The sequence below is a fragment of the Triticum urartu genome, chromosome 1 (genome assembly GCF_003073215.2).
Source record: "Triticum urartu cultivar G1812 chromosome 1, Tu2.1, whole genome shotgun sequence".
In the NCBI taxonomy this organism is placed as follows: domain Eukaryota; kingdom Viridiplantae; phylum Streptophyta; class Magnoliopsida; order Poales; family Poaceae; genus Triticum; species Triticum urartu.
In genome coordinates, this window is record NC_053022.1 from 454,603,309 (window position 1) to 454,619,653 (window position 16,345).

At 46.8% G+C, this 16,345-nt stretch overlaps 3 protein-coding genes across 4 annotated transcripts; all 3 read left to right on the forward strand.

Moving 5' to 3' along the window:
* The first annotated feature begins 358 nt into the window (after nucleotides 1-358).
* LOC125518608 (protease Do-like 10, mitochondrial) lies at nucleotides 359-5,814 on the forward strand. The gene is made up of 8 exons (XM_048683442.1): nucleotides 359-866; nucleotides 1,394-1,639; nucleotides 3,101-3,296; nucleotides 3,379-3,638; nucleotides 3,869-3,996; nucleotides 4,569-4,772; nucleotides 4,932-4,982; nucleotides 5,076-5,814. The coding sequence occupies exons 1-8, from the start codon at nucleotides 440-442 to the stop codon at nucleotides 5,319-5,321; spliced, it is 1,758 nt and encodes a 585-aa protein (XP_048539399.1). The 5' UTR covers nucleotides 359-439; the 3' UTR covers nucleotides 5,322-5,814.
* A 546-nt stretch (nucleotides 5,815-6,360) lies between these two features.
* On the forward strand, nucleotides 6,361-10,615 carry LOC125518619 (thioredoxin-like fold domain-containing protein MRL7L homolog, chloroplastic). Its single transcript, XM_048683449.1, has 4 exons — nucleotides 6,361-7,293; nucleotides 9,476-9,557; nucleotides 9,662-9,773; nucleotides 10,271-10,615. The coding sequence occupies exons 1-4, from the start codon at nucleotides 6,617-6,619 to the stop codon at nucleotides 10,390-10,392; spliced, it is 993 nt and encodes a 330-aa protein (XP_048539406.1). The 5' UTR covers nucleotides 6,361-6,616; the 3' UTR covers nucleotides 10,393-10,615.
* A 1,632-nt stretch (nucleotides 10,616-12,247) lies between these two features.
* Nucleotides 12,248-15,700, forward strand: LOC125518636 (RPA-interacting protein). 2 transcript variants are annotated; one of them, XM_048683465.1, is made up of 6 exons: nucleotides 12,248-12,540; nucleotides 12,942-13,034; nucleotides 13,703-13,916; nucleotides 14,181-14,254; nucleotides 15,026-15,142; nucleotides 15,234-15,700. In XM_048683465.1, the coding sequence occupies exons 1-6, from the start codon at nucleotides 12,478-12,480 to the stop codon at nucleotides 15,393-15,395; spliced, it is 723 nt and encodes a 240-aa protein (XP_048539422.1). In that variant the 5' UTR covers nucleotides 12,248-12,477; the 3' UTR covers nucleotides 15,396-15,700. The 2 variants fall into 2 exon arrangements, with proteins under 2 accessions (XP_048539422.1, XP_048539426.1); XM_048683469.1 differs by having other exon boundaries at nucleotides 14,187-14,254.
* The last annotated feature ends 645 nt before the right edge of the window (nucleotides 15,701-16,345 follow it).

A 16,345-nucleotide genomic window follows, 5' to 3' on the forward strand; every position in this document is an offset into this window, starting at 1 on the left:
CATGACGTTCACACCTCACCGGATGAGACGCCCGTCACCGTCAGGTTTTTAGGAGTTTCCTATGGGACCCCAACGTCATTCAGACACGGCGGACGCGCCCCGGGTCGCCTCAGATTTGGATTGAATATGCAGGGTGCCGGTCAACTTGGACGTTTGAGACACGTTTGAGGCGTCCGTCTGAATTGTATTTTCTTGACCGTTTAATGACCGGACCGTCCGTCCAAATGTTTGAGGAGTTTGGAGCGCTCAGCTGTAAATGCTCTTAGTGTTTAAAACCACGAATGCATCCTCGTAAAAAAATAGAAGCTATGAAAAATGCAAAATTGGAGCATAGTCGAGCCCAACCCGAACCCGATCCGAGCCCAGACACAAACCTAACCCAAACCCCCCCGGACCAAAAATCTCCGAACCCTCGCCGGCAGCACCCGGGGTGGCCGCCATGCACGCCTCCGCCCGCTTGCTCCGCCGCCTATCCTCTTCCTCCTCCGCCCGCTCGCTCCGCCGCCTCCCTTGCCACCCATCACCCTCGCCGCCTCCACATCCATCTCATCTGCCGCCCCTTCGAACCGTGACCCGCGCCCTCCTCCCCCACCTCGCTGCCCCCCGCTTCTCCACCATCTCTTGCGCATCCACACCCTCTCTCCGCCTAGGTGAATGCGGCGCTCCCGGAACCCCGGCGATACCGTTGGCGGAGAATTCCGAGGGGGAGGAGGAGGCGGAGTCTGTGGCGGCTCGGCATGACACCGACGCGTTCGCGGCGGTGGAGCTCGCGCTGGACTCGGTGGTGAAGGTGTTCACGGTGTCAAGTGGCCCTAACTACTTCCTGCCGTGGCAGAACAAGGCCCAGCGCGAGAGCATGGGCTCCGGTAAGCTGCCTATCTTTAGCAGTTTAGCCCCCTGGAGGCCGCGAGTGTGTTTGGATCCCCGCTACTGTGATAGGTCGCTAGCAGAGAATATAATTTTAGGTAGAGTGTTAAGTTGCTGTGGGATCGGCTTAATTTGCTGATTCAATTGGAGAAAGAGAGTATCTCATATGCAAATTTGTAGTGTTATTTCTTACTCCCTCCGTAAAGAAATATAAGAGCGTTTAGATAACTAAAGCGCTCTTATATTTCTTTACGGAGGGAGTACTGTGTATTTCTGGTAGTACGAACTAAGTAAATGCGGTAGAACGGGATAATGGGAAATTTTAGTTTTGATTTCCCACTATATTACTGGATTGGGTTGTGAACTGTTCAAATATCCATGATGTGAGACAAAAATATAAAACATAGAAAAATAACGACTTTAGATATTAACATAATGTGAAAGGTTGGTTATCTTTTGGGCCCCTGTGATGTTGAGATGGAGTTCATTCTTTGGGTCATCTGCTAATTTCGCCTCCCTGTTGTAGGCTTTGTAATTTCTGGAAAAAGGATCGTCACGAATGCTCATGTGGTAGCTGATCATACTTTTGTTCTTGTGAGGAAGCATGGATCACCTACAAAGTACAAGGCGGAAGTTCAGGCTATTGGCCATGAGTGTGATTTGGCTCTTCTTACAGTTGAGAGTGAGGAGTTTTGGGAGGGGATGAACAGCTTGGATTTTGGAGACATTCCATTTTTGCAGGAAGCTGTTGCCGTGGTTGGCTACCCTCAGGGTACGAGTTTGACACTGATATTACTTTTACAGTACTCCCTCTGTTTCTTTTTACTCCGCATATAAGATTTGTCTGAAGTCAAACTATGCAAAGTTTGACCAAATTTTATATGCAGACTAAAAAGAAACGGAGGGAGTACTTGATTGTTAGTTGTCAAACTTGTTAGCCATATTACCTCATCTACAAGTATGCAACTAAGGTTTTGCATACGTCATACCATGACCATCCTGTTTGTGATGGCATAACTGAAACTGGCTAGCAGTGTTTTACTTTGAATGAGTGAATGAAAATAATATAATTACACACACAGAGACTATGGTACAACTCCATAAAGCATAGTTTATACAAGATTGTGGATAAGTAAAACATTCATAAATTTGGGATTTCTACACTTCTGCAATTATCATAATATTTGTTACACTATTAGCTTGACAATCAATCACGAAAGCAACAGTAGAAAGTAGCCCCTGCAACTTTGGTGTCGCAAATATGCTTCCTAATTTCTTAGTACATCATACAAATCAACAAACTACATGACACTAAAATGTTATCACAGAATTATAGTATCACTGTGTGTCCTTCTGTTGAACCATGCCATGCCAACCTATGCATGTATTTTTATCATTGTTTGTGTGATGGTTTCCATATGAATTAGCAGTTTAACATGAACGGAGCGCTATTAGCAAGGTTGGCAATCTTAAGGGCACTGGTTGGTATACTAAGGTTACCCCACTTTTCCCACAACAAGTTAGGCTGAGTTACCCCCCTCCCCCTCCCCCGCGGGTTTGGTTTGCAGCCTCACTTCTGGCAATATTCTAGTCCCCACCCGTCACTGACTCAGCAAAGTGTGGCGCAAAATTTGATTGCCTGACCTTAGTCATGTATGGCAAAAAACGTGGCAAATGTTGACAAGCTTAGTGTATGAACCAAACAGACCCCAAGTCTTATGACTCTAACCATTTATTTAGCGTGCTGACTGTGTGCTAGGCGAGATCTTAATATGGTAGAATCTTAATATTGTTATGATGTTAAAATCTAAAACAAAGTAGGATGATAACTGTGATTTGTGCATGATCCTACCAATTCAATTGGTCCTAATAATTAATGATAAGTAATTACTTGCATATGTCCTTTTTAATTGTAAAGTTACCCTTGTCATAAAAAAATAGACGTTTGATTTAGACTCTATTTAAAATGAAGGCTCTTAATGTACAACTAAAATATATATAGCTGTTGAAATACCTGGTAGATTTTAGAAAATATACCTTTGTTTAAGAATCAGGTAGGGTCTTAGATTCTACTATGCGATCCCAGGTGCAATGTTCTTGGGAAATCTCTGATTTGATTTAAGGTACCACTACCACGGCTTCGATGCTGTATTGCTGATCGTCTATGTAGACACCTAAAACCATGTAAGAATGTAGACAACTAAATTATTCTGTACATGTATGTATGGCGCAGGTGGAGACAATATCTCTGTCACCAAGGGGGTTGTTTCTAGAGTGGAGCCAACACAGTATGCCCATGGTGCGACTCAGCTCATGGCTATACAAATAGATGCAGCTATTAATCCAGGCAATAGTGGAGGGCCTGCAATCATGGGTGATAAAGTGGCTGGAGTTGCTTTCCAAAATCTGTCAGGAGCAGAAAACATTGGGTGAATACTCCACTATTTAGGTCTTAAGCCAATTGAACCTTTGTTTTACCTGGAATTTTGTGCGTAACCCTTTTCTTTGCAGGTATATTATACCTGTGCCTGTAATTAAGCGTTTTATTTCTGGTGTGGAAGAGAGTGGCAAATATTCTGGGTTTTGTTCTCTTGGGATATCTTGCCAGGCCACTGAGAACATCCAAATAAGAGAGTGCTTTGGTATGCGGCCTGAAATGACTGGAGTGTTGGTCAGTAGAATAAATCCTCTGTCTGATGCTTACAAAATTTTGAGGAAAGACGATATCCTTCTCGAGTTTGATGGCGTGCCTATTGCGAATGATGGGACAGGTGAGCTTAAAACTTCCCAATATGCTTTGCAGCCATTTTGTGTCGCAAATTTTGATTTCTTATATGTTTTCTGTTTATCATGTTATTTTAAGACCATCATTTGGCATACTCTGCTGCACGTTTTTGCATTGCTGATCGATGAATCTATTCATGCGCTACTCCGAAATATGAAGCATCCTGGCATTTCAGCGTCAGCAACTGATGATCATGATCTCTTTTAATACTTGCAGTTCCATTTCGAAATAGAGAGAGAATCACCTTTGATCATCTTGTGTCCATGAAGAAGCCTGAAGAAACAGCTGTTATCAAAGTACTAAGAGATGGCAAAGAGCATGAATTGAATGTGACACTTAGACCTGTAAGGCTTTGCAATCTTACTTGTACATTTTATTCGAGCTTCTTATTAACCAGGGTGCATTTTATTTGGGAGGTTGGTACTAAATATAAGAATGATGGGATGTTGTTCTCCCTGTTTAGTGTTTGTTAGTAGTACTTAGTTTCCTCAGAGTCGAACATGGTGATTGAATCCACCTTGACTGAACTGAACCGAACCCTAATACATACCCATGAAAGTAACATCCATCTCAATACTTATCACCTATTTTAAACTCATCCCACAACTATGACGTCCGTAACACATCGAATTCACTACATTAGCCCAGTGGGTTCAGCCTGTCTACCTTTTCTACAGCTAGTTGGATAGGACTGGGTATGGTCAGATTTATGGACAGCCCCGCTCATCTCTTATGCAGGTTAAACAGTAATCTGCAAAAGTGGGTCCGTTGGTTTTGTACACACGAACCCCCAGGCTTAGGCTTTGCATTTATCATTTCCGTTGGTTCCTGTCACCTTTTTTGCCCTCGTGCTTCTCCTTTTGAGTTTTCACATGCACAGTGAAGTGATCTTATACATGTGATTCTTCTTATGCAGTTGCAACCTTTGGTTCCTGTACATCAATTCGATAAACTGCCCAGCTACTACATCTTTGCTGGTTTTGTTTTTATCCCGCTGACCCAGCCTTATCTCCATGAATTTGGGGAGGACTGGTACAACGCTTCGCCACGCCGACTGTGTGAACGGGCACTGAGAGAGCTTCCGAAGAAGGCTGGCCAACAGTTAGTAATATTATCTCAGGTACTACTGCACTAATTCAATCTCCTCATGCCTCAGTTTCCAGTTGCATGATCTTGTTAGGAAACCTCTTGCATTCACTTACCGTGTATTTTTGCATAATTATCTTTTTACGATCAATCTTTTCTTATGAGGTGTTTTACTGATCAATCTGCGTTGCAGGTCCTAATGGATGATATTAATGTTGGTTATGAAAGGCTGGCTGAACTCCAGGTCTTCTTCGATAAGAAAGTCCTATTATTACACACCACATCCTTAGTGACCTTTGTAGTTTTCTCAACTGACCAGGCTTCATGATATGATCAGGTAAAGAAGGTGAATGGTGTTGAGGTTGAGAATTTGAAGCATTTGTGCAGTATCGTGGAGAACTGCACTGAAGAAAACTTGAGAATTGATTTGGACGATGAGCGGGTGATCGTCCTGAAATTTCAGAACGCGAGGCTTGCCACGTCTCGGATCCTCAAGCGGCACAGGATTCCATCAGCCATGTCGAGTGACCTTGTCGATGAACAAGCGAGCAAAGGTGAGACTGAGGCGTCATGCACAAACTGACACATTTTCGTAGGCGTAGCTACACAGTTTCTGTGGAAGCACCGATGTTAGCTCGGTCTTTCTAGAGACAAATGAGGTAGGCCGAGGACTGCTGGAGTCACCCATGAGCCCATCGGTTGCGGCGGGCTCCAGTTTGGCTGATTTAGTTTTGACAGAAGGAAGAGGAGGTCTTCAGCAAATAAGAAGAACCCAAGTTCTTCACCCTGAGTTGTAACACCATCATTCTTTGCTCCCCTCCCGACTATTTATCATTCTTTCTTTCGCCAGTGTACGGGTTTTGGCACCCTTATGTTAAATTCAGATTATGTATCATCACGAAAGCAGAACATAGGAGATATGAATTTCAAGAAGCAAGACACTTCGTTCCAAACTGTACAAGTAAAAAAACAGAAGAGGGGCCGAGTTTCGGAAAAAAAGAACTGTACAAGTTCTGCTGACATGTTAATTCTTTGGATGCTGTGGATGAATTTATAGAAAAAAAATTAGCAGAGAAGGGGAAACCCAAGTGTTTGTTTCTGGCTGCCGGGTAATGCTTCAATTGTTTTTTTAGGGGGGTTTGTTCCATTTTCGTAATGTGTTACAGCTAACGATATCGGCCTTGGATGACCAAATTGTTTAGGGGGTGTATACGGGTTCACAGTCTCGAATTCCGAATTTGGAATCTCTGCTCTTCCACTGAAGCTTGGTGTTTTTGTTTGGTCATCCAAGGGACACTCCAGTCACACCTGACTGACAATCCCATTCGCAAGGATGGACATCTTCAGGATCTCTGATATAAATGATTTTTTTCTTGCCATTTTTGTGATAGACAAAAATAATTACAGATCTCCCCCCATAACATTCTGATATATGTAACTAAAACCGCAACAAGAATTATGGAACGGAGGGAGTACGTGAGTTATTTTTCAAACGTCTGAATTGCTCGAAATGCAAATGATTTTTTTAGATGAATACAAATGAATTTTTTGGAACCAAGTCAAGTCCCCCCAGGCGAGGGTTAATTGGTTTTTCCGTAAATAAAAGCGTATTGCAGCGGCGTGGGGCCGGCCGCCCCTCTCACGGTTCACTTCAGTTCCGTTCACTCGTCCGGCTCACCCAAGCAAATATCTCCCCAAGCATACGTGCCGGAGCAGATTGGGCATCAGAATCATCACTGCCGCGAATCCCGTACCAAATTCAAAGCCAGTTCTCGCGGCATCGGTAGCGAGCCAGCAACCGCCTCCGAACCTCCACCCGAGGAAGAGTAGAAGCAGGCCAGAAGAGAAGGCGCGCGCGCGCAGCGCAGGAGGCTCGGAATGGCGCTCCGCTGCTCCCTGCCCGCGACCTGTTCGACGTTTTGCCTCACACGAGCAGAGCACCCCAGTTCGCGTGCTCTCCCCGCGCGCCTCGTCGTCAGCTTCGGCTCTTGCCCGCGATCCAGGCCGAGCCTGGGACCCGTGCTCGCCGCGCGCCCCTGGGCACTGCGTGCGAGCGACCCCAAGGCCGGGCGGCTGGTGATCGGCGGCGGGCCGCGCAGCGCCGACGCGGACACCGATTCTGACGATGACGACGACGGCCCCGTGCGGATGACGGACCAGGAGCGGAGGACGCTGCGGAGGAAGATACGGGAGATGATGGACCGGATGCCGGAGACGCAGGAGCTGACCGACCCGGAGGAGAAGAAGGCCAAGATGAGGGAGCTGCTGACCAAGTACCAGCTGGTTGTCGAGGAGGAGGACCCGGAGTGGCCCGAGGACGCCCAGGACGGCATGGGCTTCGGCCTCGACCAGTTCTTTGACAAGATCACCATCAAGCCTGAGAAGAGGGATGACGCCGCCGACGATGATGCGGTGGATGACGGCAAGAAGGAGGTGGTCTGGGAGGATGACAACTACATCAAGCCGGTCAGGGATGTCAGGACAAAGGATTGGGATGACACCGTGTTCACGGACTTCGGCCCGTTGATTGTGCTCGTGCATAACCGGTACAAGAGGTATGGTTCCGTCAGTTCTTGCAAAATGGTTGGTGCCATTTCATGTTTCAAGTATCCTTTTCATATATGCTACTCCTACATCTGAATGGTTCTGTCAATTCTTGCAAAATTGTTGATGCCATTTCATGTTCCAAGTATCCTTTTGGCCATATAGTAGCTTCATATGAAACTTGTGTTGGGCGTAATAAACCGCGGCGTCGCTCCTGGCGCGGCTGGTGCGTGTATGGGCGCGCACCGGACGTGTCAGGCGCGTCGGGTCCGCGATGTGTGGGTGCGTAGGTGTGCGCGTGTGCGCGGGGCCACGCCGGGCTGTTAGCGAGCGATCAGGAGGGGTAGATCGCGTCGGGCGCGCTGGGAGGCCGTGGCGATCGCGTTCGGGCGCGGTGCATGGACGCGGCCAGAGCGCGGAGGACGTGGGGGAGTGGGTGAGCGAGTGGGTGCAGGGCGAGGCCGTGCAGGCCGGTGCTCGCGGGTATAAAACCCTGGTTCCCCTCTGTAGCTAGTAGACATGATCGAGTTCGTGCTCGAGGAAAGGAAAAAGCGTACGTGCGCTGGAAAAATTCCCGTGTCCACTATTCTCTGAACTTCTCTGAATCCCTTCTTCTTCGGTGAGCTTGAGCGACGGCGACAGAGAGAGCGAGGAGGAGCGCCGCGAGGGACTGGCGGTTCCAACAATTGGCATCAGAGCCAGTTTCAGCTCAGGGCGCGCCGGCGATGTCGATCGTCCCGTACGCCGGCGGAGCGGGCGGATCGCTACCGCAGTCAGTGCCACTGCTCACCGGCGACAACTACACGGCGTGGTCGATCAAGGTCGAGGCGAATCTCGACGCGGCCGGGCTGTGGGAGGCGGTGGTCGTGCCGGAGGACGCGGCGGCGGTCGTGATCGCGAAAAAGGACAAGCCGGCGCGGGCGTATCTGCTTGGCGCGCTCGCAGAGGACCTGCTGCTGCAGGTGGCAGCGAAGAAGACTGTCGCGGAGGTGTGGGCTGCTCTGAAGGCGCGGTTCGTTGGCGCGGACCGCGTGCGGGCGGCGCGGCTGGGCACCTTGCGCGGGGAGTTCGAGCTCCTGCGCATGGCGAGCGGCGACACGCTGGACGAGTTCGCCGGCAAGCTCGGTGGCATGGCGGCTCGCTACGCGGCGCTCGGCTCGACGCTGGAGGACGCCGCGTTGGTGAAGAAGCTGCTCGACTCCGTGCAGGACCGCTTGTACGCGGCGGTGGCCGGGATCGAGCAGTTTTGCGACGTGTCGACGATGCCGTTCGAGGAAGCACTCGGGCGGCTGAAGGCATTCGACGAACGGCTCCGACGGCGTGGACAGGCAGGCGGCGAGCGGGCGGACGGTGAGCAGCTCATGCTCAGCGCGGCACAGTGGCGGGCGCGCGAGCGGCACCGGGGCGGTGCACGCGGAGAGGACGACGACGACGGCGCGGCCAGCACAGCATCAGGCGGAGGGAACAACCGTCGCGGGAAGTGCTACAAGTGCGGCAAGCGGGGTCACTTCAAGCATGACTGCCCGCAGTGGAAGAAGGCGCCGGCGCCGGAGCGTGCACTGCTGGTCGACGGCGACGTCGAGGACGGCGGGCTGCTCTGAGCCGCGGCTTAGGGCGCGAGTGTTGGGCGTAATAAACCGCGGCGTCGCTCCTGGCGCGGCTGGTGCGTGTATGGGCGCGCACCGGACGTGTCGGGCGCGTCGGGTCCGCGATGTGTGGGTGCGTAGGTGTGCGTGTGTGCGTGCGTGAGCCAGCGCATGTGTGCGCGGGGCCACGCCGGGCTGTTAGCGAGCGATCAGGAGGGGTAGATTGCGTCGGGCGCGCTGGGAGGCCGTGGCGATCGCGTTCGGGCGCGGTGCGTGGACGCGGCCAGAGCGCGGAGGACGTGGGGGAGTGGGTGAGCGAGTGGGTGCAGGGCGAGGCCGTGCAGGCCGGTGCTCGCGGGTATAAAACCCTGGTTCCCCTCTGTAGCTAGTAGACATGATCGAGTTCGTGCTCGAGGAAAGGAAAAAGCGTACGTGCGCTGAAAAAATTCCCGTGTCCACTGTTCTCTGAATCCCTTCTTCTTCGGTGAGCTCGAGCGACCGCGACAGAGAGAGCGAGGAGGAGCGCCACGAGGGACTGGCGGTTCCAACAACTTGCAGGGCGTGCTGTATTACTTTGGTAAATCACGATAAATGTTCCTTGTTGCAGACCACAGGACAATGAGATGGCAAGAACTGAGCTCGTAAAGGCCATCGAGACGTTTTGGGAACACGATCTGCCTTCACCAAGAGTACTACATACTTCTTCATGGCATTCTTCTGTAAATATAAATCCGCCGCAGTCGGCGCTTCAGAGTCACATTCTGAACTTCCAACTGTTCTTGGTCACCCGCAGTGTGTTGCAGTCGACGCCTGCGCGGAGCCAGACCTCGTGGCCGCTCTGAAGGTGTCCGGTTTCCCTGAGTTGCTCTTCACCAATGCAGGGAAGATACTGCACCGAGAGAAAGGTATGCCTTGTGGACGCGGAGTTTCTGCACCCGAGCTCAAATGAGCTCAGGTGAACAATAAAATCAAAACTAAATCAATTTTTTTTAAAAAGTCTAATTTTTTTTGTGAGAAACATTGACAAAAGTTCTAAGTGCTTGCAAAAATTCGCCATGAAATCACATTTCTAGAAGGCGTGGCAAAAAAAACAAAATCAGTACTCTGAAAAAGCTACTTTCAAAAGCATTTTGGAGCACTGAATTTGTTTTTTTGCCACGCTTTACAGGAATGTGATTTTATGATGAATTTTTGCAAGCATTTAGAACTTTTGTCAATATTTCTCCCAAAAAAAACTGGAATTTTTTTGAATTTTTTTGATTTTACTCTTCACCGAGCTCAAATGAGCTCGGGAGCAGAAAGGCACTTTCGATGCCTTGTCCGTTATTTACACAAATTCTCCTTCAAGACAGCTCTCATTCGGTCATCAGGTTTACTGATCCAAGATCACTTGTTCTAATAGCTGTCCGGTCGGCCGAGGTGCTGGCGAGGATGATAGCCTTCTTCTACTACAAGGCGGTGAGACCACCTTGCTTGAGCGAATCAGACGGCCAGGGGCAAGAGAAGGTCCCTCTGATGTCGTGAAAGGAAGGGTGGTTCGTGCTGATACTAGTATTTTGCATCAGTGTAACTTTGGAGATTACATAGTAGTACTATACATCAGGAGTAGAGTTACTGCTACAAGGAACCTTAATTCTCACGTGTGACAATGCCTAACAGTTTGTGTATGATTCTGTTCCTCATGCTGGATAGCCATGTGACCACGTCCCTCCTTGTGTTCAGCATGTAAGATTACCCTTAAGATTCAGCAACGTTCTTCCGCTCCCTTCCGGCGCAAATTTCTTCTAGAGCACAGCCCAAACATGCAAAAGTCATTTATGAGGAATGCTCTTTCATTTGTCGTAATTTTATTTTTGTTAGCTTTCGTCATCGCCCTAGGGAAGCCAATATGACGGCAAATTTGTTGGCTACGAAGTTGGAGCCCTCGAGAACTCTTGTTTGGCAGAACGAGGCCTTTTGCTCTTTATTCGATGTATTATCAAATGATGTAGCCCTATTTTTACATAAAATATAAACTGCCATGATAGCATTTTCCTAAAAAAACATGCAAAGCCATTTCAAAAAAAATAATTAGGGTGCAAACCATGACAATTTGTTTTTTAGGAAACCATTTAAATTTGGCTGGCACTGTGCGAATAAATCATAACCGGGCCGGGTTCTCCTCAGGCCCAAAGCGAAACACGGGCCGCCGCACGAGCCCAAGAGCCCGAAGAAAATTCCTCGCGAGAAGAGTAGTAACTCTACGAAATCACTAATTAAGAGTACTCGTTGTAAAGAACACTTCACTTTCCCAGATTGCGACAAGTGGCGCACACATGCAGCGCGTCACTTGTGGCAAACTGGGAGTTTTCCTTTTTTTTCATAGATCCGTTTATTCAAACCGTTTTATCTCTTAAACCGTGCGTCCAAATCTCGAATCGTTTTCACCATTGGATTCCTCGCGCCGAGATCTTCAAAACTAGATCCCATATTGATAGGTTTTGACGATCTTTTTTTCACGAAAAAAACCGGACGAAAAAACCGGGCGAAAAAACTGAACCGGGAGCACGGTTTTTTTCCCTTTTCGAAAGAGGCACGCCCGTACCTCTTGCGAAATCACAACCGTGTCTCTCGTGAAAGCAAAACCGTGACTCTCATGGAAGAAAAAAAACAGAAAACGTGTTATTTTTTCCCCTTTTCGAGAGGCACGACCGTGACTCTCGCGAAAGCACAACCGTGCCTCTCGCGGAAGCAAGACCGTGACTCTCGTGAAAGAAAAAAAAACAAAAAACACGTATTTTTTTCCCTTTTCGAGAGGCACGGCCGTGACTTTCGCGTAAACACAACCATGCCTCTCGCGTAAGCAAAACCGTGACTCTCACGAAAGAAAGAAAAACAGAAAACGCGTTTTGTTTTTCCCTTTCCGAGAGGCACGGCCGTGACTCTCGCAAAAGCACAACCGTGCTTCTCGCGGAAGAAAAATCGTGACTCTCGCAAAAGCACAACCGTACCTCTCGTGGAAGAAAAACCGTGACTCTCGCAAAAGAAAAAAAACAGAAAACACGTTTTTTTCCGTTTCCAAAAGGCACGGCCATGACTCTCGATAAAGCATAACCGTGCCTCTCGCGGAAGAAAAACCATGACTTTTGCGAAAAGAAAACGTGTTTTTTCGCGGAATTTTTTTTTTTTTGAATTTTTTTGATCGAAAAGCTAAGGAAGACCGGGGGAAAACCAAAACGTCAAAAAAACTCGAAAAAAACCGTTTAAAAAGCCGAAAACGCGTGTGGAAAAAAAAATCCGAAGGAAACATCCAGAGCGCGACACGTGACGAATGGCTGAGAGCACGGCAAGTGACGCTGATCGTAAGCGCTCGTTAACTAGTTGCTCAAAAAAAAAGAAAAGCAACTCTACGGAAACGGTCCCCATCCTCTCGCGATTTTCTGTTCCTCTTTCGCGCGACGGCGCGAGGCAAATCTCCCCCAGGCGTTCCCGGAGCCGGAGCCGCGGCGAGAAGCGCGCGTCCCCAGGCCTTCGCTCTCCGCGCCGGCGAGACAAATAGAGAGCAGTGGCGAAGGGGCAGGACCCGGCGGGCGCCTCGTCTCCCGGCGATCGGCGCGGCCGGCCGCCACGATGGATTCGGCTCGCCCCCGGAGGGTTCCCAACAAATCCCGCCGCCCAGACTGGAGAGAGGAGGTTCGTTCCCTTCACAGCTCATCTCGCCGGAGGTGCAGCTAGTTCTATGTTGTTACGCAGCACGCAGCAGGCCGGAGTCTGAAGCGTGATGCTACTGTTGGATTGCTGGGCAACGGGTGCTGCCGGCATGCGCGCAAGGTGTTCGGTTAATTGCCTAGAACCGCCAATAGGGTGTCAGCTGTGTCGTGAAGTCAAGCATTTCTCTGCTATTTTATTAGGAACCATGAATTTTTAGAGTAGGTTTTGGACTGAACTGCCTCTAGGGTGCCATCTGCACCAAAGGTTTCAGTGAACTGCCCTCGCATTGCCTGTCAGTGCTGCATGCAATCTAATAACTGTTATGTGCCTTCATCTCGTATTACTCATAATTTGTCCTTATTCCCTGTTGTCTTTATCCACAGCTTAGGGCAAATTGCATGACAAGAGTTAAAAATGAGAGAGTTCACTTGCTCTGGAAGATGAGGAACCAAGGGCAGCCGCCTGCTAATGACATGGTAGTATGGTGCATTCTCCTTTATAATATCTTGTGGAGCTCGATGCAGCTTATTTTCCTCTTGTAAATAAAGGCTATGAGCTAGGCTCCTTTACATGTTTTTTAGTTACCACTTGCCAGCGCAAGATATTGGTATAAGTAACGATTTTGAAAAGGAAAACCGAACTCAAGGTTGATCGGTGTGCAGTATGATACCATTCCCAAACACTTGCAGTGTGTTTCAACCGGCACTCCGCAGTTTAACCATAGATTTGACTAGTTGGTGATATTAAACTTTGTGAAGTGATTCTGTTGTTAGAAATTTTCATAGCTCTTGTTTTTTCCCAGTCTTGTTCATATTTGCAATACTGAACTGTTGTAGTTGAAATATGATGCAGTAACTTCACTGTAAGGGCATAGAATAAATGTAAAGTACTCCAGGATCATGCGGTGAAGTATTGTTCCTGATTGCCCACTACATCTCTAATTATTGATAACCCATTCCGGTTCCATTCGTTATCATTATTTCCACAACGTTTTTTTGTTCAAACATATACACATACTGAAAGTTGGCCACGGTAACAAAACTGAATACACCATTACTACCCCAATTGATTAATATTTCTTCATTTTCCTTCTTTTATATGCATGTCTGATTTCTGATTTATCCATAAATATGTTGGCTGACAGAAAACGGTCGAATCTGCAGTCAGGAACATTATCTCAGATGAGGTACAGAAACTCAAAAGGAATGTGAATGGAAAAGAGGACCAAGAAGTTGATATGATATGGGAATATGAAGGGCCGCAAGAAGCTATGCCTGCTGAATTTGAAAGTGAAGATATGTTGCTTGAAATGGAAAGAGTTCTTTATGAAGATCTGCGGGAAGAAATGATTCGAAAAGGTAGTTTTGTGTGTATCTTGTGCTGTTTCCTGTTGAAGTGCTGTAACAGCTTAAGTACCGGCCATCAATCTGCTTTCTTATCTCTCTCTGGAACTTTTAGCTAAAAAAACCTAATCAACTGTTTGTCGCATCCCTCTGCCTATATCTTAGCAACCTTAGTGACAACGCATGCAATTTCATAGGCATGGCTACCAAACGTTTTTGAATCTTCTAATCTGAATTTTCTTTATATTATTTTAAAATCCTAACAGTGTCTTTTATTAGAAATAGAGGCTCTTGATGAGGAAGATGCATACTTAGCTCAGGCTGTTTTCGAACATATGCAATTAAAGGACGAGGTATGGGTTTATTCAACATTTAGTTCATCAATTTGCTTTGAAAAGTTTTCTTAAGCATTTTTTTTTGTATTCTTACATGATTTCTTTCTATGCATAATTTATCTTTGTTCATGTCATTATTTGTCGTTGAATCTTGAATGGCATGGTTGAATTAAGCCATTTCCTTTTTGCCCCTTTACTTCTGTTTATCTGAGTGGGCAGAACTGCCCAATTTTCACAATTACTATTATGGCAAACTTGTAGGAAAGATGTCCTAGTAAATGGTTCAGGTTTGGATACCCAAAAAATGGGCTCATACCTGCATCGCACAATGAACTGTTCTCATGTCAGCATGACATAACCAAAGTCGTGCAGTTGCATGCATTCGTTGTAGCTACATCAATAGGGTGGCTGTAATGCAACATACAGTAATAAAGTTATGAATATACCTAAGCATTTTAGTGGCTTGATAAGTAGTAGGTACAGTGAGTAAATGCGGCTAGTTTATCTATGCTATCTACTGGAGCAGTTTGTCAATGTACTGCTACTCTTGTTGCTACTTGATTCAAGCATAATTCACATCTCACAGAAACTAATGATAACTTGCAATAAAAGCGTGAACCTGAAGTAGTACTGAGCTATTCTAAATCGATTTTGTTGTGTTGATTACAGATGCAGCACATCTTACTATGTCAATTAAAATTTCCTACTATACTGTTCCTTAATGCCTTTTTTCGCCTACTCTTTTTTGCAAAGACTTATGTCATGTTATAATCTATGACTCTATGACAGGGTGTGGAAAATGCTAAGCTCTGGTGTCCAGTATGCAAACAAGGAGAGCTACGAGAAACTCATAATCTCATACACTGTACTTTGTGTAAGATACGGATTGACCTTGAAGAAGATAAGGTACTTTCCATTTGCAACTTTGCAGGTTTTCCTGGTATATTAAGTATGAAACCATCTTATTGAACTTGATAACTTCAATCTCTTTAATCAGGTCAACCTAGATTTCTTGCGGGAACGGTTGGCTAATGTCCATATGGAGCACTTGGACAGAGGATGCACATTGTCACCCAAGTTCTGCTTGCATGACATGTTTGGGTTGAATGCGCTTTACATCCGTTGCGATGAATGCAGCACTTTCGAAGTTGTGGTGTAAGTATTGCAATAAGGCTGATGATGACCATATGATCAACATATGAAGGTTTTGGCAGTTTTCCTGAAGTTACTTGTCAGAAACTTGTTGGAAAAAGGCCCACATGTACCCATTGTAATATGCTGAGGTGGCCAAACAGTAAAGGTTCCATACAAATGTAATCGCACGTCTGCCTACCTTTCTAGAATTTCTGCTGTGTACAGTGCAGTGTAATTAGCCAGTTAATCTTGCTCAACATTTCGTTGCCAGCTTACACGACACTATCAGTGCATTGACCAGCATGAAATGAAATGCTCTTTTTCTGTGGACTCTCAGGGTCTGGTCTGTTATCCGAGTTCTTCATTTCAGTCTTCAAGTGGTGACATTTTTCATCTCTGCAGTTGATGCTTATACAATGATAGTGTCATGTCACTGGTAAACTTTGTTGTCTTACTGCATTGCTGCATCAGCCCTGCTGTTTCCTACCAAGCTGCTTGAGAGTGATATATTATCCAATCTGCTGAATTTTGCAATTCTTCCTTTCTGGCAGCTCGTGCCAAGTGACATAATTTTCTGTTTGTTTTCAAAAGAAGCAGCTGGGGAAGAATGCATGGCATGTTGAAATGCATCTCGTCCAAGGTGTGCCATGATATTTTGAAGGCCTTGCTCAGTGTTTCTTTGGTCTCCCGTCGCAGGAAGAAGTCTGATAATAGCCATTTCATGGTATAGAACACGGAATCCTCGTCCATATAATCAATGGCGTGTGACAGGGTAAAAACTGATTGACCTCCTTTGGTTTGTAGGATAGGAATTTCATGTTAATAGAAAGGCCTAATAGAAAACCATAGAAAATGAGATTGACATGTATCTTGAATCGTATAGAGCAAGATGCCATTTGGCTCGTAGGATGTGATTTATTCACTGGGTCTAAGCTAATATATATTTTTTCCTTTGAAATACAAAGAATTGGTTCC

Coding starts and splice junctions, on each gene's coding strand:
- LOC125518619 (XM_048683449.1), top strand. CDS start 6,617: ATGGCGCTCCGCTGCTCCCTGCCCGCGACCTGTTCGACGTTTTGCCTC. Junction 9,558..9,661: donor ACGATCTGCCTTCACCAAGA/GTACTACATACT, acceptor GGTCACCCGCAG/TGTGTTGCAGTCGACGCCTG. Junction 9,774..10,270: donor GATACTGCACCGAGAGAAAG/GTATGCCTTGTG, acceptor TTGTTCTAATAG/CTGTCCGGTCGGCCGAGGTG.
- LOC125518608 (XM_048683442.1), top strand. CDS start 440: ATGCACGCCTCCGCCCGCTTGCTCCGCCGCCTATCCTCTTCCTCCTCC. Junction 1,640..3,100: donor CGTGGTTGGCTACCCTCAGG/GTACGAGTTTGA, acceptor TGTATGGCGCAG/GTGGAGACAATATCTCTGTC. Junction 4,773..4,931: donor AGTTAGTAATATTATCTCAG/GTACTACTGCAC, acceptor TCTGCGTTGCAG/GTCCTAATGGATGATATTAA.
- LOC125518636 (XM_048683465.1), top strand. CDS start 12,478: ATGGATTCGGCTCGCCCCCGGAGGGTTCCCAACAAATCCCGCCGCCCA. Junction 13,035..13,702: donor AGCCGCCTGCTAATGACATG/GTAGTATGGTGC, acceptor GTTGGCTGACAG/AAAACGGTCGAATCTGCAGT. Junction 14,255..15,025: donor ATATGCAATTAAAGGACGAG/GTATGGGTTTAT, acceptor ACTCTATGACAG/GGTGTGGAAAATGCTAAGCT.